This window comes from Manacus vitellinus, unplaced genomic scaffold (assembly GCF_001715985.3).
Source record: "Manacus vitellinus isolate BGI_N305 unplaced genomic scaffold, ASM171598v3 scaffold_10_pilon, whole genome shotgun sequence".
In the NCBI taxonomy this organism is placed as follows: domain Eukaryota; kingdom Metazoa; phylum Chordata; class Aves; order Passeriformes; family Pipridae; genus Manacus; species Manacus vitellinus.
In genome coordinates, this window is record NW_021938838.1 from 8,701,782 (window position 1) to 8,724,803 (window position 23,022).

Below are 23,022 nucleotides of genomic sequence, written 5' to 3' on the forward strand. Positions count from 1 at the left end.
GTGTCAAAGTGCATCTGGTGTGAAGGTGGGATTCTGGAATGCCAGTGATTAATGGGCATGAACATATTGACCAACAAATTCTAATCACCTTTGGAGGCAACCCCAGCAAATGTTCTCTTTCTGGGCTGACTGGTGGACATAGATGCATTGGGGGGAGAGGAGTATTCTGGCAGGAGAGGGGGGAATAGTCATGGTTGGAGTGAGAGTGAGGGGTCGTAAGAGACTTGAGAGTTGCAGCTGGGATCATTCTGCCTGAAGATAGATAGGATTCAAGGGGGTTTAAAACCAGAATATTAACAATAATAATTAAAGAAATCCCTCCCTGTTAATTAAGCACTGGCCTGTTTCAGCTGGAGGGTCACAACGAGCCGGTGGTGCTGCAGGTGTTTGTGGGGAACGACTCCGGGCGTGTGAAACCACACGGGTTCTACCAGGCCTGCAGAGTCACTGGGAGAAACACCACCCCCTGCAAGGAGGTGGATATAGAGGGGACCACAGTCATCGAGGTCGGGCTGGACCCAAGCAACAACATGACACTGGCGTGAGTAGCTTTTTTTATAAGTATTTTTGCTTATGAGCTTGGGTTTGGGAACAGGTTTCCTTTTTCTGTTGGATGGGTTGGTAGTTAAAAGTGTGACCATCTTGGCACACACCGGGCACTGAGTGAGGCCACCTGGATAGAAAAACTTTTGAATCACATTCTCAATTTGTTTATTATACTTCATGCTTAGTCTGCTCTTCCTTAGACTTTGTCAGTTAACTTTGTTAGGTTGGTTTCCTGTCCCTGATTGATCAATAATGTGCATATCCAAGCATTAGGTGAATTATAGCCCTCACTGTTCTGCTGGTTGGTTGGCTTTGAACAAGTACAGAATTGCTGCTTGGAAAAGGGATGGAGAATATTGGGCCCAAAAAACTGGGAGTTGTGGATAGTGAAGCAAGACTTGCTTTTCTGCTCTCTTACTTTGCTTGTTCTGCCCATCTTGACAGAGCTGGTGTGGTCCAGCACAGGTGAGGTTTTGGAGCCAGGATACAGCTGCATGAGAGCAGTATGTGGCCCCTGGGAAGGGGCTCATGACAGTGGGTCACAGCAGGAAGTTTTGAAAAGTGGATTCATCTGCTTTCATGTTTTTGATCTCACAGGAAGGACACTTCAAATAGAAGTAATTCCCTACTATGCTTTTCACATGTATCAATATACAGGAAGGCAGTGATCTTCCAAAGTTTTTTTGTCAGTAGAACATCTATTTTGTAATGGCTCTGTGGTTGAAAGCTGCCACTCTGCACCTGGAAACTTGTATCAAGAGAAGAAACCTTTATTCAGTTTACAGTGTCTACTTCCTAAGCAGGATAATACAGTTTGCAGATTGACTGAATCAGTTTCATTCTCTTTTAGTAAAAAATTTATTCCTGTAAGTTTGGAAACTGCCTCTTAGAGAGTAATTTTATAATTGTCTTCGGGTGTTAATCATAGAATTATAGAATTGTTAAGGTTGGAAAAGACCTTTAAGATGGTCAAATCCAACCATATAAAGTATAGCAATACCAGGAAGAGGAACTGGAATTATCTAGGAAGAAGAGTTTTGCCTGGGCTGTTTTTCATGATATCTTGGTGTCTCTAAAGAAAATTTGCTGATATTTCAGTGCTGCTGTAGCACCTCTGTTAAAGGTAATGCTAGTAGTGGCATTGTCTGAAACACGCTGTCCCCTCCTCTCTGCTCCTCAGCTCTTGCTTGGAGTTTATTGTACTCAGATATCAGGTGGTCCCTGTGCTTTTTCGACATAGAGCCCAAAATCATGATTAAATTACAATATTCTTCTTTTCAACGCATCACGCTGTGTTTCTGGGGTTTTTTGAGCTTTTTGTTTTTATTTTTTTGGCTGTTTTTTGCTTGTAATACTTTTCCATGGAGCATTTGTCTCTGAAAGCCAGCACTGCATCTCTCACCTGGCCCTGTACGTCTGCCCCAGGACCACACTTACAGTAGGACGTATCTGTCACTTCCAAGCCCCACTGAACGTAAAAAATAATATGACTACAGTAAGTTTTCTTCTACTCCTGCTTTCTTTAAGTGAATGCAGAATATTTTGTAGCAATAATCCTACAAACCCAGATCTCGCCCTAGGGATGGAAGAATGAAGAGCTGTGATTCTAAATTGAATGCTTACCAGAATTATATTGCATTTTCTATTCTATTCGTGCTTTCATATGCTGTTCTCCCATGATTCATCCTCCAGATTATGCAGGGTTGAATTGAAAAATGAGAAAGGTCACAGAGAGATTTCATATAAATAAAAATAATCTAATAACATTTCAGTAATTACTTCAAGACTTTTGACTTGGTGGCTTATGGAACTTCTTGAAAGATTATTTAAGATACTGAACTTAATAAACTATTAAACTCTGTACTCTTCTGTGTTGTTAGGGTTGATTGTGTGGGAATCCTGAAGCTGAGGAATGCTGATGTTGAAGCCAGGATAGGGATTGCCGGGTCCAAGAAGAAGAGCACACGCGCCCGGCTGGTCTTTCGCGTCAACATCACGCGCAAGGACGGCTCCACTCTGACCCTGCAGACGCCTTCTTCCCCCATTCTGTGCAGTGAGTATCAAACCAGAATGCTGATTTTAGAGGAGTCTGGGCTTTGGTGTGATTTCTTCACAGAAAGGGTGGTCAGGCATTGGAAGGGGCTGCCCAGGGAGGTGGTGGAGTTCCCATCCCTGGAGGTGCTCAAGGAATGACTGGATGTGACACTCAGTGCTCTGGGCTGGGTGACAAGGTGGGGATCGGGCACAGGCTGGACTTGGTGGTCTTTGGGCTCTTTTCCAGTCTAAATGATTCTGTGATTTTATGCCTTGGGGGAAGAAAACACCCCATGTTAATCAATGATTATTTCAGAATTGCTATAGTTTAGATTACATAGATTAATTTTTATTTGGGGTGGGGTATTAGTTAAAATTATTGACCTCTATTTAAAAATAGTTATATATTTATACTCTTCAATGAAATTAATTTTTGCCTCTTAAAATTTCACAATTTTTGTCATGGTTGCTTCAAATAGTGACTTTCTGATATAACTTTTAATCTCTTCTGTAATGTCACATTCATCCATCAGCTTTCAGTGCTAGAAAGGACTTGTGGTAAGTCAGCGGGCCTGGCATTCTGAGTGGTCCTTGGATGGACCAGAGGCTGAATCTGTTCTGGTTCAGTGCAAGAACAAAACTTTTATAAATGCTCTGTTTAGCACAAGCACAGCTGGCTGCCTTGGCTGAGGAGGTTCCACTGACCAACGAGGAAAAGGGAATCACAGAACCATGGAGCAGTTTAGGTGGGAAGGGATCGTAAAGCTCATCTCGTTCCACCCCCCTGCCATTTTCTTAAACAGTCCAAACCTTACTATTGTGAGCAGAAGCTGAGAGTCTGAGGTGAAACATTTAGAGACTGATTTTAAAATAGGCTGTTTAGCTGAAAAAAGCTGTATTTGATGCAGTAAAGAGTAAATTGGTTTAGTTTTTGGCAAGCTGGGGTGGTTTGGTCACTTGCTAAGAAAATCTTCTCAATTGTGTGAGTTGCTAAGGGATTGCCCAGGAATTTTGTATTCTGGAAGTCTAAAACAAAGGAGCAAAATACTCTGATCAGACTTGCACCTTTGGAGAATATGTGGGTAGCGCTGATCATGATGTGAGGGTTGAGAGGGGGAGTCCTGAGACTCTTTCCAGGATTCTGTGCTTCTGTTGTAGCTTATGCTGGAGTTATGGTGACTTGCAGTAGACCTTGGCCAACCCAGTAGTGCTGGCACGTATGTCCTGGCTGATCAAAACAGCATAAAATAATGTTGTTTATTAAATTGTTCATATAAATCATCTCCTCAAGCACATTACACCGGGTTTGTTTGCTGCATACACCTTACTGCAGATGTGTGCTGTACCTTCTCAACAAGGTTTGCATTTTCCCTCGTCAGGGCCCATTTACGTTGTGTTTTATAACTGATAATGTTCCTGAAACCACAGAAAAGGCGTTAAGTAGCTGCAGGCTCTTTATTTAAGGTCTGTATTTTAAATAGGCTTTGTTAACTTGTTAGCAAACCTAAATCCAGTTACTCTTTTCATGTGCCTTGAGCATATTCAGTCGTTGCGTAACGGTTGCCTGGGAACCCTCTGCGAGAGTTGTAGAGAAATCCTTTCTGAAAGGTCATTAAATAATTTAGAGTGGTACAGGATGTATGTTGTGCTGTGTAGTAAGCCCAGAGAATATTTTTATTAAACACTCAAAGTGGGCCATGCAAGTGCAGAGCACGAGCACGAGCGTGTGCCTAGGGATTTATGGGGAGTGGGAAAGGGGGCTGGGGAACCCTTGTTAGAAACTGCAGTTATTTTATCCTAAGTGTGTCAAAGCACGTTATTTTAAAATATCTGTCTGTTTAAATTGCCTGTAGTGCTCATTTAACATGTGTGGTTTTACATGATTTAGGCTTTTAGAAGAATAGGAATGGTTTGCAGCAAAGACAGTTGGTGATAAGTGTTACGTAAATTGTCATCTGAGTCGCTGGCACAGAGGTGTCCAGTGATGTGTGTCTGGAAACCACATCCTCTTTGCTTATTTATTGGATATAAATTGCTAAAATCCCCAACTACAGCGATGGGACTCTTGCAAGGATTTGGAAGGGAACTTAAAGCTCATCCAGTTCCACCCCCTGCCATGGGCAGGGTCACCTTCCACTAGACCAGGTTGCGCCAAGCCCTGGGTTCTTGCACCAGCCAGAAAACTTATGTCATGTAAAAAAACCAAGTGTAAACCCCTCCAGGTAATAGGGCAATTACCACTTCTGCCCTTTTGCAGAGCAGAATGAAATAATCTTTGTAAAAAACTAAGTTTTTTATGATCTTAAGGCTGAATTTGCAGGGGGGCTTCAGATGTGGCCAAGGGCTGAGGCCTTTGTTTGTCTCTGTCTGTACCAGGGAATTACAGCACCATGTTTTCTTCTCTTCTGGGCACTTGTTGAGCTTTGGCTCCAACACTGAAAGTTTCATTTAGAAGATTTAATAGAGGCAGGAGGAAAAGGAAAATATTATTAGCGAATCATTGACCTAAGTGTGATTTTTGTGAGGAAATAATAGAAATGGTTATCTTCTGAAGAGTTAGTCATGGATGATGTAGTGAAGGAGGAAGATCAGGAATTATTTTGTTTTTTACTTCATCACTCTATAAGTAAAAGTGGTTTGGTTTGGATGTTGATATTTTCTTGATTTCAAACTGTTTTTTCCTTGCAGCTCAACCAGCGGGAGTTCCAGAGATCCTAAAGAAAAGTCTCCACAGCTGTTCAGTGAAGGGTGAAGAGGAAGTTTTTCTGATTGGCAAGAACTTCCTAAAGGGAACAAAAGTGATTTTCCAAGAGAATGTTTCTGGTTAGTGTGAAAGCCGTGCTGGCTTGGGGTGCTGAGGAGAGCACGGGGTTGGGGTTCAATTGCTTGGTAAAGCTCAGTTGTGGAGAGCAAACTGAGGAGCAGAATCAAGGGCATGAAAATAAACTGCTCTATTGCACGTGCAATAAACTCTGCTTTTTAATTTTCATTTAGATGAGAATTCCTGGAAGGCAGAAGCTGAAATAGATATGGAATTATTTCATCAGGTACTCCTCTATTATTATTATTGCTACTACCATTATTATTATTACTATTCTTATTGTTGCTACTATTGCTATTATTATTATATTTTTAATTACAAAATACTCTGTTTCCAGAGAAAAATCAATAAAGCCTTTCCCTCTTGCTGTGCATTTCTAGAAATAATATTTTTTTTCTTCACATAAGTTCTACAGTGAGTCTGGCAGAATATAATTTTGAGTTTACACAAGTATAGTTGTTCCCTTTCTCATTGAGAAGTTGGGTACCACAGTTTGGTGAGCAGGTCTTTACCCTTACATACAATAGAATTAAAATGCCTAATTCGGTTTTCCCAGCAGTTTTCCTAAGGACACATTGAGTTACTACTGAGAGGAAATAAATTGTGTGTACACCAGAGCTGTACCTGGCTGGATTTCTGTTCCACTGTGAAATCTTTTACAGAATATTTGTTTATTCTTTTTGACACAATTAAAGACAGCAGTCGTTATGGACTGTTGGGCTGAAATTGGAGAATTATTAAATGCAGATGATGTCAGACAAGGGCCATCCTGATCCCACACATACATCTCCCCCAGTGGCTTTGTTTTTTATGGTGGTTTATCAGTCTATTTCTCTCTTTTGATGTAAGTAAATACAGTTAAGGTCAATAATAATAAAATGTGATTTTTTTCCAGTGATGTTTGTTTGCCTTACAGAATCACCTTATTGTGAAGGTGCCACCATATCACGACCAGCAAATAACCTCAGCTGTTTCTGTGGGAATATATGTGGTGACCAACGCTGGGAGATCTCACGATGTGCAGCCCTTTACCTACACTCCAGATCCAGGTGTGTGACACACAGACTGGGGAGGGGTGGGCATTTCACCTGCTGAACTATCTCAGTTCTCATTTCACTGTTTAATCCATACCACAGGAATGTTAAGTAACGTAGATCTTTCCAAACTTCTCTTCATGGGAGGTTTGCTCTGCTAATAATAAAATGCGAAGGCTTTACTTTTCTCATTTATGTGGTAAATACCTCAAATTCCAGCTGCATGGAGACAGCTGTTCATATACAGCAGCATCCATTTCTAGTTTAAGGATCAGAATGAAGCTGAACAGGAAAAAAAATAGACATACTCCATACAGTGCACCAAATAAACCAAGAAATCCCACCAAGCTTTATCCTGAGGAAAGCTGCAGTTTGCCCACCTCACGTATTTTTGTTTATTTATCTATCTATATCACAATACACAGGGTGAAGGTTTGTGGATTTCAAAGAACCTGAATTTTTTTAAGCTATAAGTAACTGTTTTGGTTTGCTTTGTTTGGTTTTGGCGTGTTTGCTGATTTAACATAGGAAGTTCTCAATGTGTTTTGTCTCAGCAGCTGGGACTCTGAATGTTAATGTGAAGAAGGAAATCTCCAGCCCAGCCCAACATTGTTCTTTTGAAGAGGCTATAAAAGGTACTAAATTGATTCTTATCAGTGTTGTTAATAATTTAACTCTAAATTCTTACTCAAATTTGGAGCAATGAATCAGACATCCTGAGATAGCTCCGTGCTTATAAAATCTGGCCCCGTTCAAACAGGGAGGTTTGTTCTCTGATTCTGAACATTTTACTTTATAACAGTATTCCTTTAAGTATGTTTTAATGAGTGAATATAGAACAAAAACTTTGCAAAAAATAATATTAAATTTTCTCCCCATTTTTCATTCCTCAGGCCCTGCAGTCTGATCTTTATTTAATATGTTTGCAAGTGAAGAGCTAAAAAGAAGCCTTAGATAGTAGTTAATAGAAAAGATTTAGAAACTGTGTAGTGTTAATTTAGGCAAAACTACACCTAAACTTGGTAGTGGGGAAGGACTGAGCACTGAAAAACACAAATGTGGCAACTTGGTGTCTTTCAAAAGCTGTATTTTATAGGTTTAATGACACTGCTTTCAGTGGGTCTAGTTAAAAACGTTATTTCTGGGAGTTTCAGCTTGCTCCCATCAGTGAGGACTTTTTTTTCTGACCATTCCGTCCATGCAAAGTTCGTCGTTTCCTTCCAAAAGAACAAGTTTTAGGTTTACCTATTTTTTTTAAGTGTGAATTGATCCTTCTAGTATTGAAATAGAGGAAGGAAATGTCTCTTAGTTGCCTGTGAAGACTCCAGTGGTGCACAAAGATGACTGGAAATTTCCACAGCCTGCTCTGGAAAAGCAGGTTGAAGGTGAACAGTGTGATCCCAGGTGTGATAGGAATCCATGGCTGCAGGTGAGACCCACAGAGCTCGTGTTTGAAGTTAAGAGCTTGGTCTTGGCATGGATGGATTTACAAGTTGACTTTACAACTTGTTAGGGAGGATAATACAAGATCTGATGAGTTTAAACCTGCAGAGAATAATTGGAGGAGAAATATGCAAAAATATGTAGGGCAATGAAACAAGCTGGTAAAAGGACTGGTAAGATTTCTAGTAGCCAGATTGAAAAGATGAGGAAAATAATAACTAATGTACAGGGTAAGCCTGACATCCATCTAATTTAGTGTGGAGGCTTCACCGAGGGAAGATCCCAACTGCTAGAGAACAGCTGCTGTTCCTCAGAACACAACGTGCTATTTCTGTTCCTTCATATCCTCATTTAATTTATGCAATAAATCTGAGTTTACCTTCTCATGTGGGTTTCTGCTTACCAGCTCTTTTGTGACAGTTCATTCCTGTACCTGTTCTGCTCCAGGTTGATCATGAACCAGAGGTCAGACAGTTTCGTGTGCTTTATGTGCTTTGTCTCTGCTCTGTCCTTCCCCACTTCATATACTTGTGCAGAAATTTTACTGCCACCTTATTGTAAGGTTTAAATTGGGTTAAAGCATGGAGATCTGTTGCTTTACATTGAGGATTAATGCTTTAATTTACTTGAAAGGACTTATGGAACAATGGTTTTTGCAGGCTTTCCCGTTGGTTTAGTTTAAGCCCAGTTTCAGCAGTATTTGAAATCAGAAAGGTTAATTCTTTACAGGAAAGATCTGGGATATCTTATGTAATTTTTTTATGTGGACCAGAAAAAATTATTGGAAGTGTTCAGGTTGGAACAACCTGTTCTAGTGAATGGTGTCCCTGCCTGTGGCAGGGGATTGGAACTGGATGCCTCTAAGGTCCCTTCCAACCCAAACCATTCACTGATTCTGTGAGGTTAAAATTAATGCTAAAGTGATCTAATGCATTGTATTTGTGGCTGCAGCAGTGAAGGCCTCAGGCTGTAACCTGGAGAAGGTGAACATTCTTCCTAGTGCCTTGATAACTCCACTCATGCCAAGCAGTATGATTAAGAACGAAGATGTGGCTCCAATGGAAGTAAGTGTAGAAAAACACTCTCCCCCCACGTTCCAGGTGAGTTTGGTGGGGGGCTGAGAACAGCAGCTTTGAGAGTCCGAGTTACATCCGCCCCTTTGTCCATGCTTTGATAGTGGAGAAGAGTAATAGACAGGGAAAATGCCATGTCCAGGATCAACCTGGGTAAAACATGATCACAGAGCAGGAGTGAAATAACAGACAAGTTCCTTAGATAACTCACCTGGCTCCTGCACCCAGACTTGGATAGTGATTCTGTGATGATGTTTTTTGTGCTGTGGTACAGAACTAGTAAATTACTGTAATATTCTTTTAATGAATTCCTAGCAGTGCTTTCATTAAATTGTGCCTTAACTCCATCCTTGAAGTAGCATTTCCACTGGTAATCATTTGCTTGCTGATTTGGGTATGTCTGGAGAAATACACAGACATCACATCTTCTCCCTCTGATCTTCCCTGGACATAAGAGATTGGGGGAAATTTTACCAACATCACCCAACTACATTTATAAATTACCCAATGTCTTGCTCTTTTCAGGCTTCAAATGTGGTTGGACCAACTCAACAAACATTGGAAAACAGCATGTCTGGCATATCAACTTCTGCTTCCCATCTACCTTCTGAAAGTGAAAACCAGCAGCAAATCCAGCCCAAGGTGTACAACCCAGAGCCCCTGACCACGATCCAGACCCAGGACATTTCCCAGCCTGGCAGCTTCTCAGCAGTGTCCACTCCGGGGCAGCTGCAGAACAGCGACGCGTTACTGCAGCAAGCTGCCCAGTTCCAAACGAGGGATTCCCAGACCAGGGAAGTGCTGCAGTCGGATGGCACAGTAGTGACTCTGTCACAGTTGACTGATGCATCACAACAACAACAGTCCACGCTCTCAGAGCCAGCACAGGCCTTGCAGCAGCAGATTTCATCGAGTATCTTCTCATCGGCCAGTGGCGTGAGTCAGTTACAGAACACGATACAGCAGCTCCAGGCTGGGAATTTTCCGACCAACACTGCCACTGGCAGCAATAGGAACGTTGACTTGGTGCAGCAGGTTTTGGAAGCTCAGCAGCAGTTATCTTCCGTTCTGTTCTCTGGTTCAGACAGCAGCGAGGATGTCCAAGATCAGCTGAACGCAGATATCTTTCAGCAGGTCAGCCAGATACAGAATAGTGTAAATCCTGGGATATTTTCCTCCTCAGACACAGCTGTCCATTCCAGAGCGGAGAACCTTTTGCCTGGGCGAGCTGAGAACGTTCACTCTCAGCCTGAGAGCTCCCTGTCCAACCCCCAGCAGCAGCAGCAGCAGCAGCAGCAGGCGATGGAGACGTCGGCGGCGATGGTGATCGGGATCCAGCAGAACATGTGCCCGGCGGCCACGCCGATGCAGTCGGATCTGTTCTCCTCCACAACGTCGGGGAACGGAGCCCTGCAGCAGTCCCCGGTGTACCAGCAGGCTTCTCACATGATGAGTGGGTTATCGACTAATGAAGACATGCAAATGCAGTGTGAATTATTCTCCTCATCCCCCGGTGTCTCGGGGAGTGAGGCGGCTGCCCCTGCTCAGCAGCAGGTCTCCAACAACGGCCCTGCCATGTTCCAGGCATCCAGTTCTGCAGATGGAGAAGAGGCTTCGGGACAGAGTAAGCAGATGCAGAGCTCTGTGTTTCAAACCATGGTTCAGATGCAGCACAGTGGGGAAAGTCAGTCCCAGGTTAATCTCTTCTCATCTACCAAAACCATGATGAGTGTCCAGGCAAGTGGGACTCAGCAGCAAGGGGGGGGCCTGTTCCAGCAAGGTGGGGAAATGATGTCGATCCAGTCAGGAAGCTTCATGCAGCAGTCTCCACACTCACAGGCTCAGCTTTTCCACTCTCAGAATCCTATTGGTGATACTCAGAATATATCCCAGGAAACACAAGGCTCTCTTTTTCATAGCTCAAATTCCATTGTCCACAACCAGACCAACACTAACTCCTCTGACCAACTGCAGCCCCCGATGTTCCACTCTCAGAATGCCATGGGTGTCTTGCAGAGCTCCTCAGTTCCTCAAGACCAGCAGTCTGCCAACATGTTCCTCTCCCAGAGTTCCATGAGCAACCCTGCCACTCAGGAAGAACAGATGTCATTCTTTACAAGCCCAAATTCCATTTCTTCTCTTCAGACAGCAACAAACACTGAACAGCAGACTTCTTTCCAGCAGCAGACCCAGATATCTCATATCCAGAGTTCCATGCTTCCCCAGGAGCAGCCTCAGACCCAGCCTGCTCAGCAGGGTTTGTTTCAGTCTCAAGTGTCGTTGGGCTCCATCCAGTCCAGCTCCATCCCTCAGAACCAACAAGGAGCCATCTTCCAACCTCAGCATTCGATCGTTGCTATCCAGAGCAGTCCTCCAGCGCAAGAACAGCAGCAGCAGCAGCAGCAGAACATGATGTTCAGCAATCAAAGCGCGATGGGTACCATGGCCTCTCAAAAGCAGAACATGATTTTCAATCCCAATCAAAACCCAGTTACCAACCAGGAGCAACAAGGCCAGTCCATTTTCCATCCACAGACGAACATGGCATCGATGAACCAGGAGCAGCAGCCCATGCAATTCCAGAGTCAGACCCCAGTGTCTTCTCTCCAGAATCCTGGCTCCAACCAGGCCGAAGCACAGCAGCCAACCATCTTCCATAACTCACCCCAGATTCAGCTGGTCCAAGGGTCCCCAAGTTCTCAAGAGCAACAAGTCACCCTGTTCATCTCCTCAGCTTCCATGTCTGCCCTGCAGAACAGCATGAGCCAGCCGGAGCTGCAGCAGTCTCCCATGTACTCCTCTCAGAACAGCATGGCAGGAATGCCAGGAACTGCCTCTCCTCCCCAGCAACAGGCCCCTTTGTTCCACAACACAGCAGGAGGTGCCATCAACCAGCTGCAGAATTCCCCTGCGTCATCCCAGCAGACATCGGGAATATTCCTGTTTGGCATCCAAAACAGTGAGTGACAAGTGCCCCATGTTGAGCTTGCAGTTTGGAAGAGATTCTCATAGATCCTAGAATGGTTTGAGTGGGAAGGGGCACTGAAAATTTATCTCATTTCACCCCCCTGCTGTGGGCAGGGACACCTTCCACTAGACCAGGTTGCTCCAAGCCCTGTCCAACCTGGCCTTGGACACTTCCAGGGATGGGGCAGCCACAGCTTTTCTGGACAACCTGTGCCAGGGCCTCACTACCCTCACAGGGAAGAATTGCTCCTTAATATCTAATCTAGGAATGATTGTGCTCTCTTAAGAGAGCATTTCTCTTGCTGGATTTGGTTTCCACAATATGCGTGTTGGCTTTGTCCACACGCTGTTGAAGGAAAGCAAGGATTTCGGAAGCTGTGTAGTCCAGAAAAATGTCGGTTAAAGTGCAGTTTCCCCTATCCCCTGTCTGGATCTAGCTTCCATGACAAGTTCTGTGGAATGTAGATCTTTTCTTTGTAAAGGTCTGTAGGTAGCTGTGGAGCCCCAGAAGTGAGAGGTGCAGGTGATGGTACAACAGGTTGTTGCAGCTCTGCTGTGGTTGTACCCAAGTGTGTGCTTGGACTTACCCTCACTGAAATGTTCCTGTGTTCTCTTCCTGCCCCCAGACTGTGGCCAGCTGCTCACCTCGGGGCCAGCCCCACTGCCAGAGGAGCTGATGGCCATGGGCCAGCCCGGGCAGCCCCAGGGCGAGGGGCAGGCGGCGGTGCCGGCGCTCCTGTCCCAGCAGATCTCGGAGCCGGCGCCGCTGCCGCCGGCGATGGCACCCAACCAGAACATGGAGAAAATTGATGATCTGCTCGTGTCCTTGCAAAACCAGGGGAACAACATGGCTGGCTCCTTCTAATCTGGCAAGTAAGTGTTGAGGTTGAGTGTCTGGGTTCTGTCCTGCCACACCTATGCTTTTGCACAGTACACTTTTACCTTGGAGTGTATGACTGTGCTTTAAGAGGTCAGCTAAACCACCAGTGATGCTGAATTAAGACTATAACACCAGAATGAAGTTATTAAACCAAGTCAGAATTTGTATGCAGCACTTGGTTGAGGCCGGGCCTGTTGTTCACTTTATGTTTTGTCATCTGCTGTCACAGCCTTTTGTTAGGAAGTATTTTGTTAGGAAGGAGAGTGGATCACTGACAGCTTGACAGGCTTATGAAATGTGACTGCAGTTAAAAACTTGAGACTTACTGAATAAAAAACAAACACCTCAAGTCTGAAGTGTTCTGAACTTGCCCCCTGGGTTATAATAACGTAGTGTGAACAAGTTTTGGTGGAATATGGCAGGCCCTGAGTGTGCCACAGGCTGAGGCTGTGCCAGAAACGTGCTGACACCATCAGCTGTTACTGGGAAACATCCTGCTTTTAGAGGGTGCCTTTTTCAGAGGGAGGGAAGAGGCTTTGACTACAAGTGAGCACCAAGAACTGTAAGGACTCTGGACTCTCGTGTGGGTTGTGGCATGTAACTTGGCCCTGGTTAACTGTGATGCCATCCTAAATCCCCCACGAGTTTCACTTAAGTGATAAATGTAATTTTTTAAATTAAAGGGGTTTGTATATGGAGTTAGAAACTTTCTAAAAAAAAAAAGGCAAAAGGAAGAAGAGTGGAAGGAGTGATCCTACAATAGGAAAGAATGCTGTATTCCTATCATGGAATGGTTTGGATTGGAAGGGACTTTACAGACCGTCTCATCCCACCCCTTGCCATGGGCGAGGATACCTTCCACTATCCCAGGTTGCTTCAAGCCTCATCCAGCCTGGCCTTGGACACTTCCAGGGATGGGGCAGCCACAGCTTCTCTGGACAACCTGTGCCAGGGCCTCACCACCCTCACAGGGAAGGATTTCTTCCTAATAACTAATGTAACCCTGCCTTCCTTCAGCTTAAGGCATTCCCAGTTGCTCTGTCACTCCAGGCCCCTGTCCAAAGTCCCTCTACAGCTCTTTTGGAAGCCCCCTTTGGGTACTGGCTTTAAGATCTCCACAAAGCCTTCTCTTGCTACTCACCCCCAGTTTGCTGCTACTCATGAGGAACACTTTGAAGATGAAGGCACTACACAGCAGTAAGAGGATGACTGTGGTTAGCTGTGCATTACTTTTCTGCTTGTTTTCTCCTGCAGAAATTCCGTGAAGAAAAAAACCCGACGATTTCCCAGATCCTCTCAGACCTTCCGACTCTGGATTAGGCTGCGTGGAACTGATTGCTTCTGTGGAAAAGTGGCCCTCTCTAAAGAGCACACACGTGGCCAGTGGCAGACCTGGGGCCACAGCCATGGAATTTGGGCTCTGTAGTGCCAATAATGCTGAGGAGTTATGCTTTGTGTTACTGGGGCATGGGATTGGGCTGTTACCAGGTTCCTAAACCTCATTACCGTGGGGGCTCTTTGAATTTAAAGCATATCTGGTCAGTTATTATTGTTGTTAGAAGGTAATCCATGTTACCATGTTTACTTTTTTCCCCTTCTCTTCCTTCTTCACATCCCCTCTTTTGCCTAGCTCATGAAGCAGGAACAGCAGTTTCCTCTGACATGAGCTGTGTCTCAGCTGTCAGTAAGTGATGGAATCTCACAATTGACATGGAGTGGGAAAGCCAAATCTGCGATTTATTAATTGAAAATATTGATATAACCAAGCAGAGAATTGTTGCTATAGATAGCCAGAGGTGAGCAATTCCCATCTGAGAATGGGATTAACAATTTTCCACATCTCTTAGCTGTACATAGAGCAAGGGTTTGGTGGCTCTGCAGAATGAAGAAATGAAGGGGAACTTCCAGTTGCTCTTAAAATTTTCTCCTCTAAAACACCTTCAGCTTGTAAAGAACATTCTGGCTGAGGAAGGAACTCCTCTGTGTCTCTCACTCTGACTGATGGGTTAGAGCTCTGTAAAGTCTCATTAGCTGTTCCCAAACCAGCCTTCTCCCTTTCATCCTTTCCATGGTTTTCCTTTTCTCCCTCAGTTTCATACCGTGTTTTTAAAGAAAAGACATAAATATCCTACTGGCTTTAAAGCTCAGAAGCAGCTTTTAGGAATCCTTGGCAGTAAATTGCTTAGTCAGTAGAAGCTTTGATAAATAATCAAGGAGTAAGGAGGGAGGAAGCAATTTCCCCACCACCTTCTAAATGCAGGAATCCCCCTTAACCTGCCATTTTCCAGCTGTGACTGATGGAAATCTTCAGCTTGGCTTTACTCCAAGTAGGGGGCAAATTGCATCATTTTTAAGCCTTCTTAAAACATCACTTCGTCCTGAGCTGTTGCATCTTTGTAGCACGTGGAGCTCATTGCAGTTCTGAAGTGATTTTTCCTTTTTCTACCACCAAGCCCCAAGTCTGGTTTCTAGATTGTCGTGTTTAATTCAGAAATAAATCATTGACTATTGTTACCGAATGTAAAAACAACCCACTCCAGACCATGCAGGTGTATTGTGAGGCATGTGAATTTTTTGGGTGCTTCAACTCTCGGGACAGTTTGTGATCTCTCACTAAAGCCTCGCTCAGATCTGTGTTCTCCTCCCGCTCCCCGGGCGGCCGTAACGCCTCGTAGAGTGTAGTTGGTGTCACGTCATTTTTCATTTTTGTTATTTGAAATAACAAAAGAACAGTCTGTAAATGGTTTTTTTTTTTTTTTAAGTTCCTCGAGTCTGTTTACTGTGTGTTTTCCCCTTAACTTGTGTGCGTAGTTGAGCCGTGTAGAGTTTTTGTTGGTTTTCCTGGATTTTCCCTGTTTGTGGGTCTGTCACGACGTTCACTTTCTCTTTCTGTCTCTCTCTTTCTCTCTCTCATTGAGAGGCATTGAATTACGTTTTCAGTAGTAAGGCTTCTTGCCGATATGAAGGGAACTTTTCAGAAAGAGACCTGCTCTGGGTCATTTAATTTTGAATACAGTTTTCAATCGTTCAAGTTTTGGATGGTTTATATCTAATGTGTGTTTCATTTTTTTGGAAAGCTATATTTTGTATTTAGGAAATGGTATAACTATTTTGCTATTTGTACTGAGTGAGTACATTGGCATAAATATAAAAAATTTATATATATACATATATATAAAATATTCTTTTTGCCACACATTTTTGTGGTAAATTTGTGAGTTTGTCTGATGTTCTACCACAACGTGGCGTCTGATAACAGTGGGGTGGGGTGGGGTTTGTTATGTCTTTATTGAGTATTTAAGTACTTTTTGCAACATAAATAACGTGTTCATCTCTCGCCATTCCATCAGGCAGTGTTGGTCCAGCTGGCCATGAGAAGCTTCGCTCTGTGTTCGGTGTGTCCCTTACTCACAGTCTGGGAAGGAAACCCAGAGGCATTTAGGATTATACAAAATATGAAATATCGGGGTTTCCCTCAGAATGAGCCATTCAGCTTTTCTCTACTCTCATTGCCTATTTAATATTTTATTATTAGCGCCTCTGTGTTTTAACTCTTAATTTATAATTATGCTCAAACTTCGAAAATTTTAATCATGACAAAACAAATTCCCTGCTGCATCATGTCCAGAGCTGCTTTAACCCCAACCAGACTTTTTTCTTTTTGTGGGTTTGTTGTTTTTGGTTGTTTTTTTTTCCCCTGCTAAGACAAAATATTAACAACATCTTGTAATGGTTCATGTGAAAGCAGCAGCCTCACAGCAGTGACCAAATGCTGTGTGGGGCTCAGACTGAGAACTATGGACTGAAACAACTTCCAGAGGGCCATGGAAGTCCGTAGCCAGTTATTGGAAAAGGAACTGACGGTGTTTGCAGGATACATTTCCCAGGACAAGCTGCTGGGTGTCACCTGGGGCCATCATACACAGGAGAAGTGACAGGAATGATCAGTTCACTCTGTGCTGCTTCAGTTTGTTTGTTGTTCCAGAGGGGTGTATCTGTATGTTGGTCAGTGCCAAGTCACCAGGGACCAATTCTCCATGGAACAGGATGGGTGCCCAGAAGAGAACCTCATCCCAGGACTGCCACAGCTCCAAGGCAGTATGTTTGAATTGTGGGTTTGTTTGAGATCGTTTGTGAAGAGAAGAGAAAAAGATGTACAAAACAAACCAATCAAGGGCTGTGCTATCCCAGTTTTCCCTTCTGGAAACACCTCCTTTCCTCGTGTTAGATTTACCTGTTCATTTTAGGTCAATGTTTAAATGTACAACACTTTGAACATGTGATTTGGTTACAAAAAGTATTTGTCTGTGACTGAAGAGGTTGCTCAGCGGTTGGCATGTGCTCAGAGCTGTTTCAGAGGGATTGGATCAGCCAAAAAAGAGCTGAAGGACAGGCTGCAGGATGTCACAGGAGCCACATCTGTGTTTTACCAGAGTCCTGAGCATTTTCTTCTGTAATTAAGCAGTTGAGATTGGTCAGTGGAGCTTTATCTGCTTTGTTTGACCCCTGTGTTTCCCCCTCTGCTCTCCGGGAGCACACGGATTGCTGGCACTGTGTCTGGTCCCTTTGGCTGAGAAAGAAGATCCTGAGGTTTTAGTCTCTGTAAATCAAGCCTATGGGGGGGGTATCAGAGCACAGTTTGTGGGCACAGGTGAGGATTTAGGGAGAGGAACCTGCCAGGCACAGCCCCACATCCACACACGTTCTCTCAGCCACTTTTACATTGTGAGTGTGCACAGAGACACAAAAATCACACACCCAACACTTAATGCACAGTTTTAGCTGAATGTCTCCTCTGGCAGGGCCTTACTGGTGCTTTGTGCTTAATTAGCAAGTTGTTATTAATTGCCTCCTCACTGCCTGATCTTTCAGCGAGCCAAATGCTTTGCTCTTATTTTAACACAAATCTAGTTCAAGAAGCAATTCCAGGCTGGCAGTTCTGAAGTGGATATTGAATCTTCAATCATTTATTATAATTACCTCTAATCACTGACAGGGTGGTTGCTTCCCATGTAGTTTTAAGATAAAATAAGGCCTGAGCAGTTAAACATTGACAGGTTTTTCACTCGAAGTGCCAAGTCTGGGCAGCTCTGTCAGTGGACATTCCCCTCATTTGGATAAGTTGCAACTTTGCAACGTTTTTTTTTTTTTTTTAAGTTTCTATTGAGATTTTGATTTAGGATCTAATTTTTAAAAGGAAAACGTGTCTGAACAGTTTTTTATTCCTGATTTCTTGTGCCCCTGCTTGGCAAACTGTTTGGTTCCTTTTCTAGGGGCATGGCATGAGAGGAGTGCAGGGAGCACTGTCTGAATGGGAGAAGCAGGAACAAGGAGAGGGAATTGCTTGGCATGCTCTGAGCTGTAGGTGGAAGATGCAAAGAGGAAATACTGGTCACTGGTGACTTCTCATTAGTGCAAAATTGACTTTCAAGGAGTCAGTGGGTTTTGTGGTCCAGAACACTGGGAGCAGCTCTGTTCTTTAGAAGCTAAAAGGAAACAGCACTGAGATGCTGTGTTTTTTCAAGGGTTTTGTTTTAATTTGGGCTTAGTTAGTCTTTTGGGGCAGATTGTGAGCCCTTTGTGTTTGTGCTCAGCCCAGTTATGCCAGTTGTGGTGCCCTGTGCAGGGAGTCTGTGCCCACTGCTCCAGGATGAGCAAGAGGGTCAGGGTTGGAAATGGGATAAATGTGTTTAGATACAAAGAAAAATACAGCAGGGGGCAAACTCCTGTAAAAGGGAACTTGTAAAATTCTCTAGTGGAGTGGGGGGCTCAGAGGGGTTACACAGGAGGAGAGGCTTTTCCTCTCACATTCTGTATAGGAATGTAAATATGCACTGCCTGTATATTCTAGGATTATATATATGTATATAGAGGAGTCATATCTATTATATATAAATAACTAGACACATGCATAGAATACTGTTATATTTACATTTTTATAAACATGAAATAATATTCCTTTTCCTTAGTAGGAGGTTTTTGTAGTCACTCATGAGTAGCTGTCTCAGCACCTCTCAGTCCTGTATGTGTGGCCCTGTTGGTAACGTGACTCCAGAATTTGCTTTGCTTGTGAATGTCACTGAAATCTGTGGGTTTGAACAGCTGTGGCCACTTTTGTATTTTTATATCTTTTTATTAATACTTGCAGATATGGGTTAGAGTAGAACTGACAAGCAGGTGGAGGCCTGTCTGAGGATGGGCTGTGGAAGCGCAGTGGCAGCACAGGCTTCCTGCATCCCTGAGCTCCTGTCTGGCTTCCTTTGAGCCCCTGCAGGACTTTTCCCATTCCCAATCTCCCAGCAGCTCGTGCAGACAGGGAATGGTGGTGGCTGTGCTGTGGAGGAGCTGGGCTCACACCAGTCAGATATGTTGGTCCTTGTTGTGTAGCAAAGGGGCCCTGTTGCTCAGCTGGCTGTGTTGCGTCAGGGGGGAGAAGCTTCCTCTGCCATTCCTCTTTATTCCCATAGGGGCAGGAGTCTGTAAAGTAATTTTTATCTGAATTGTTATTGCAACAGTCAACTTCAAGAGAACTCCTTGAAAGCCAGTGAAGCTCCCCTTGGCTTTTGACCATGAGGGACCTGTTGTCTCGTGCTGATTCCTTACAGGTTGTGTGAGGAATTAAACCCTAAGAATCATAGAACCATAGAATATGCTGAGTTGGAAGGGACCCTCAGGGATCATCCAGCCCAAATCCTGGCCTTGCACAGGACACCCCAGCAATTCCACCCTGTCCTGAGAGCATTGTCCAAACGCTCCTTGAGCTCTGGCAGCCTTGGGGCCGTGACCACTGCCCTGGGGAGCCTCTTCAGTGCCTGACCACCCTCTGGAGGAAGAACCTTTCCCTGTTATCCAGCCTCACCCTCCCCTGACACAGCTTCATGCTATAAAATGCAGGTCATAAAATCAATGGTGTGTGTTGTGTCCACCATGACTTTTCATGCCAAATCCAGCGTGTTCTACTGGAATTTGACATGGGGTGGATCAGGCATTGTTGTTGTGGCACAGGGTTCATCAGATCACCTCCAGCACACTGCCAGCCAGTGTTCTTATTTCTTCTCTTGGAGTTTGCAGGGCTGATCTCTGCCCTTTCCTTTTTGCTGTTACAGTTCATTAAATTGCCAGGTAACATTCCCTGGATGAGGATGGGGTGAGGAATCCGAGGTTCAGGTTCCAAGGCTCCCTTACCCAGCAGCCACTGGGTGGCATTCCAGCTGCATGCTTTGCTCCAGGCTTGGGATTAGGAAGGGTCCTGTGTTCAGGCAACAGGTAAATGGCCTTGGCTTGGTTTTGGCCCCTGGAGCTGCTCCACTGGGAGCCAGGAATGGCCTGACCTGAATGTCCTCGGGCAGGAGCTGTTTGGGGTAACAGTTCCTGGAGGGAAGTTTGTTTGAAAGTGGTTCTTTGAGTGTTGCAGAACTGGGATCACATTCCAGTGTCCTTAGCAGCCTGCAGTATTCCTGAAGCTCTTTTATTCTGGATAAAACAAGGTGATTTGAATTATTTCCATCTGAGCTGATGCTGAGTAAACTCCAACCCCTTCCGAGCAGAGCTCCAACCTCTGTTCCTGGCTGCACCTCTGGTGGCCTCCTCACCTGTCTGCAGGTGTTCCAGGTGTTCTGGGTGCACCGTCCAGCACTGAGCTGCCTCTTCTGTGTCCTGCAATGTGAAAGTAGCACCAGATACTCCTTTGTGCAGTTCTGTGTATATGGCTTTCGTAGGTGGGGTTTTCCAAGCACTGATTCCCGGTGTTTTCAGTTTGTCTCTGAGGGGATATTTTATTTGCATCTATGTTTTTAGCTCTCCTGTGATAACTTGTTGAATATTAAAAAAAAAAAAAAATATTTTGCTTCTATTGGGACATTTGTATACTCGCAACTATATTTCTGTAAACAGCTGCAGTCGAGAATAAAACGATGAAAGTTTTCATTTTGCTGTGTAAAGTCTTGTGGTGGTTTTTCCAAGGGCATCTTCCCTCTGCTGGGAGGAAGCTCTGCTCACCAGTGTGGAATGGTCCAGCTGGGAACCATCTGGTGCTGGTCAGGAGCTGTGTCCTGCTGCAGCTGTTGTGTAAGAAAAGGCACTTTGGAATCACATCCCAGCGTTTTGCATTGACTTTGTCATGTGGAGCCTCCCAGTAACCCCTGGGGGGCTGCCCAAACCATCCTGCAAATTGTAACCAAAGGAATTGCTTCCATAGTCTGGGATTCCATTGCTGAGGGATGTGGGGAGATGCAGACTCTCCCTTAGGGTCGTTGGGGCTGTTCTGCCCCACGGAGGTGAAGCAAGTCCAAAGCTAAGATGATGGGAGTTGCCACCCCCCCAGCAGGATTTTGGGGGGTGTTACCTCATTCCCTTGATTTGCATCTTAGTACCAACACACTAAGAATGACCTGGGGCTGGGGAGGCCCAGCTGTGTCCCCCCTTCCTGCTCCCACTCTGCAACCCATGACCTCTCCAGGACCAGGGACTGCAGCAGGTGTTGGGAATTATATAATTTTGAACAATTTCAGCAGGGATAAGAAGAAACTGCAGCAAGAGCTGGGCAGACTGCTTGATTGTGAAAGATTTCAGCAGATTGTGAAAGCTTTCCCCCCGGGGCCTCCCCCTTCAGCCCTGGGCATCACCCAGTGCAGGGTGAAACACAAACCTCTGCCACTGGCTTTTGTCTTGCTGGAGCTCCTTATCCTCCCCCTGGCTAATGCCACTGTGGGGCCATGGGACAAAACAGCCTGAGAAATCCTCCCTCCCTCCCTCCCTCCCCTGTTCTCAGGGCTCAGAGAAAGGCTCACCCTGGCACAGGCAGCTACAGAAACAAGACTGAGCCACGGTGCTAAAGAGTTTTGTGTTTATTAGGACACAACTGTTGCCTGGGGCTGAGCAGGGAAGGCACCACCTCACCCACCTCCACCCTGGTGGGGGCCTCCCCAAACCAAAGAGTTGAAGCCGCTCTGGGCACCAGCAAAGCAGGGGAGGAACAGCCCAGCCTGTTCCCAGGTCTGGGAGAGGCCTCACCCTCCCAGAGCCACCACAACACCTGGGCAGGCGGGTCCTGCAGGTGGGGGCCACATCCTGCCCCTCACCTCTTCTTCCCAAACCTCCTGGTGACGGCATTGGGGTTGAGGCGGCGCCGGCCGGCGCCCAGCGTGGTGTCGCGGATGTGCAGGTTGGCGGCCCGGCTGTGCACGTCGTGCTCGGCGAACGGGGACACCCCGGCCAGGTAGTCGGGGTCGAACACGTTGGTTTTCTGCCGGGCCTTGCGGGAGAGCCGCTGCTGCGGGAACCGCTGGTCCTCCACCAGGTGCGGGTTGTTGGCGTGTTTCCCGCCCTGCGGCGCTGGCAGCGGGTACTGCCGGGGGACAGGGGGTCAACTGTGGGTCATGGGGGCTCGGAGGGGACCACAGGCCTCTGGAGAACTGAGCAGGGAAGCCCTAAAGCCCTGGGGTCAAGGGGAACACCTAGAGGATGTTCACAGTTTTGCTTTGATTCCCTCCAACCTGCCGGCCACAGGCCGGACTCCCATTCCCGGGGGCCCAGTGGAGGAATTTCTTCATGGAAAGGGTAGTCAGGGACTGGAAGGGGCTGCCCAGGGAGGTGGTGGAGTCCCCATCCCTGGAGGTGTCCAAGGAACGACTGGATGTGGCACTCAGTGCTCTGGGCTGGGTTGACAAGCTGGGGATCGGGCACAGGTTGGGCTCGATGATACTGGAGGTCTTTTCCAGTCTAGATGATTCCATGATTCTGTCTGGGTACTCACCCTGAGCCCACGGGGGTTCAGCACCTTGGGGTTGCGGGAGAAATGCATGTGGAGGCTCCCGTCGTCACTGACACTCACGGCGACCTTCTTCAGGGTCTTGTTACCACAGTGGGGACAGAAAACCTTGGTCATGTCCGAGGTGGTCCTGCAAGGCAGGGAGAGGGGGGGTTCCCTGGGCCATGGAACACGGGCTCAGCCCGGGAGCAGGACCCCCCAGCCCCCTCCCCACGCTCCCACACCTGAAGCAGCCGTGGCAGCGCAGGATGTAGCTCCGGGCCTGGCGGATCAGCCTCCCGTTCACTGCCAGCACGTGGAGCCCCATCTGCAGCAGCACGTTCTGCAAGGGGAGGAACAAAGCGGGACACTGAGCTGGGACTGGGGGGAGCATCACCTGGGCTCTGCTAACCCGGGCTGGGAGAGGCTCATGGCAGAGACCCCGACAGAAGTGACACCCAGAGGAGCCTCTGGGA

The 23,022-nt window shown here is 45.7% G+C and overlaps 2 protein-coding genes across 12 annotated transcripts in view; one reads left to right on the forward strand and one right to left on the reverse strand.

Moving 5' to 3' along the window:
* NFAT5 (nuclear factor of activated T cells 5) overlaps window positions 1-19,230 on the forward strand; it is a 37,766-nt gene extending 18,536 nt beyond the window's left edge. For 8 of the 11 annotated variants that reach the window (XM_018084373.3, XM_018084356.3, XM_029964820.1 and 5 more), the window contains 10 exons: window positions 351-541; window positions 2,427-2,599; window positions 5,269-5,403; window positions 5,575-5,627; window positions 6,318-6,450; window positions 6,990-7,070; window positions 8,830-8,942; window positions 9,477-11,910; window positions 12,545-12,791; window positions 14,053-19,230. In XM_018084373.3, the coding sequence (XP_017939862.1) occupies window positions 351-541; window positions 2,427-2,599; window positions 5,269-5,403; window positions 5,575-5,627; window positions 6,318-6,450; window positions 6,990-7,070; window positions 8,830-8,942; window positions 9,477-11,910; window positions 12,545-12,783 (3,552 nt within the window). In that variant the 3' untranslated portion in view covers window positions 12,784-12,791; window positions 14,053-19,230. The remainder of the gene's footprint in view (window positions 1-350; window positions 542-2,426; window positions 2,600-5,268; window positions 5,404-5,574; window positions 5,628-6,317; window positions 6,451-6,989; window positions 7,071-8,829; window positions 8,943-9,476; window positions 11,911-12,544; window positions 12,792-14,052) is intronic. The other 3 variants (XM_008927562.4, XM_018084339.3, XM_018084349.3) reach the window with 3 other exon arrangements.
* A 2,391-nt stretch (window positions 19,231-21,621) lies between these two features.
* On the reverse strand, window positions 21,622-23,016 carry NOB1 (NIN1 (RPN12) binding protein 1 homolog). The gene is made up of 3 exons (XM_029965491.1): window positions 22,792-23,016; window positions 22,553-22,697; window positions 21,622-22,144 (listed from the first exon to the last, which is right to left on the reverse strand). The coding sequence occupies exons 1-3, from the start codon at window positions 22,938-22,940 to the stop codon at window positions 21,875-21,877; spliced, it is 564 nt and encodes a 187-aa protein (XP_029821351.1). The 5' UTR covers window positions 22,941-23,016; the 3' UTR covers window positions 21,622-21,874.
* Between the last annotated feature and the right edge of the window lie 6 nt (window positions 23,017-23,022).

Bases quoted from the DNA above. Each gene is read 5' to 3' on its own strand.
- NOB1 (XM_029965491.1), bottom strand. From the start codon at position 22,940: ATGCTCCCCCCAGTCCCAGCTCAGTGTCCCGCTTTGTTCCTCCCCTTG. The intron at 22,698-22,791 runs GTGTGGGAGCGT...CCTGCCTTGCAG, and splicing joins CGCTGCCACGGCTGCTTCAG to GACCACCTCGGACATGACCA. The intron at 22,145-22,552 runs GTGAGTACCCAG...GTCCCCCGGCAG, and splicing joins TGAACCCCCGTGGGCTCAGG to TACCCGCTGCCAGCGCCGCA.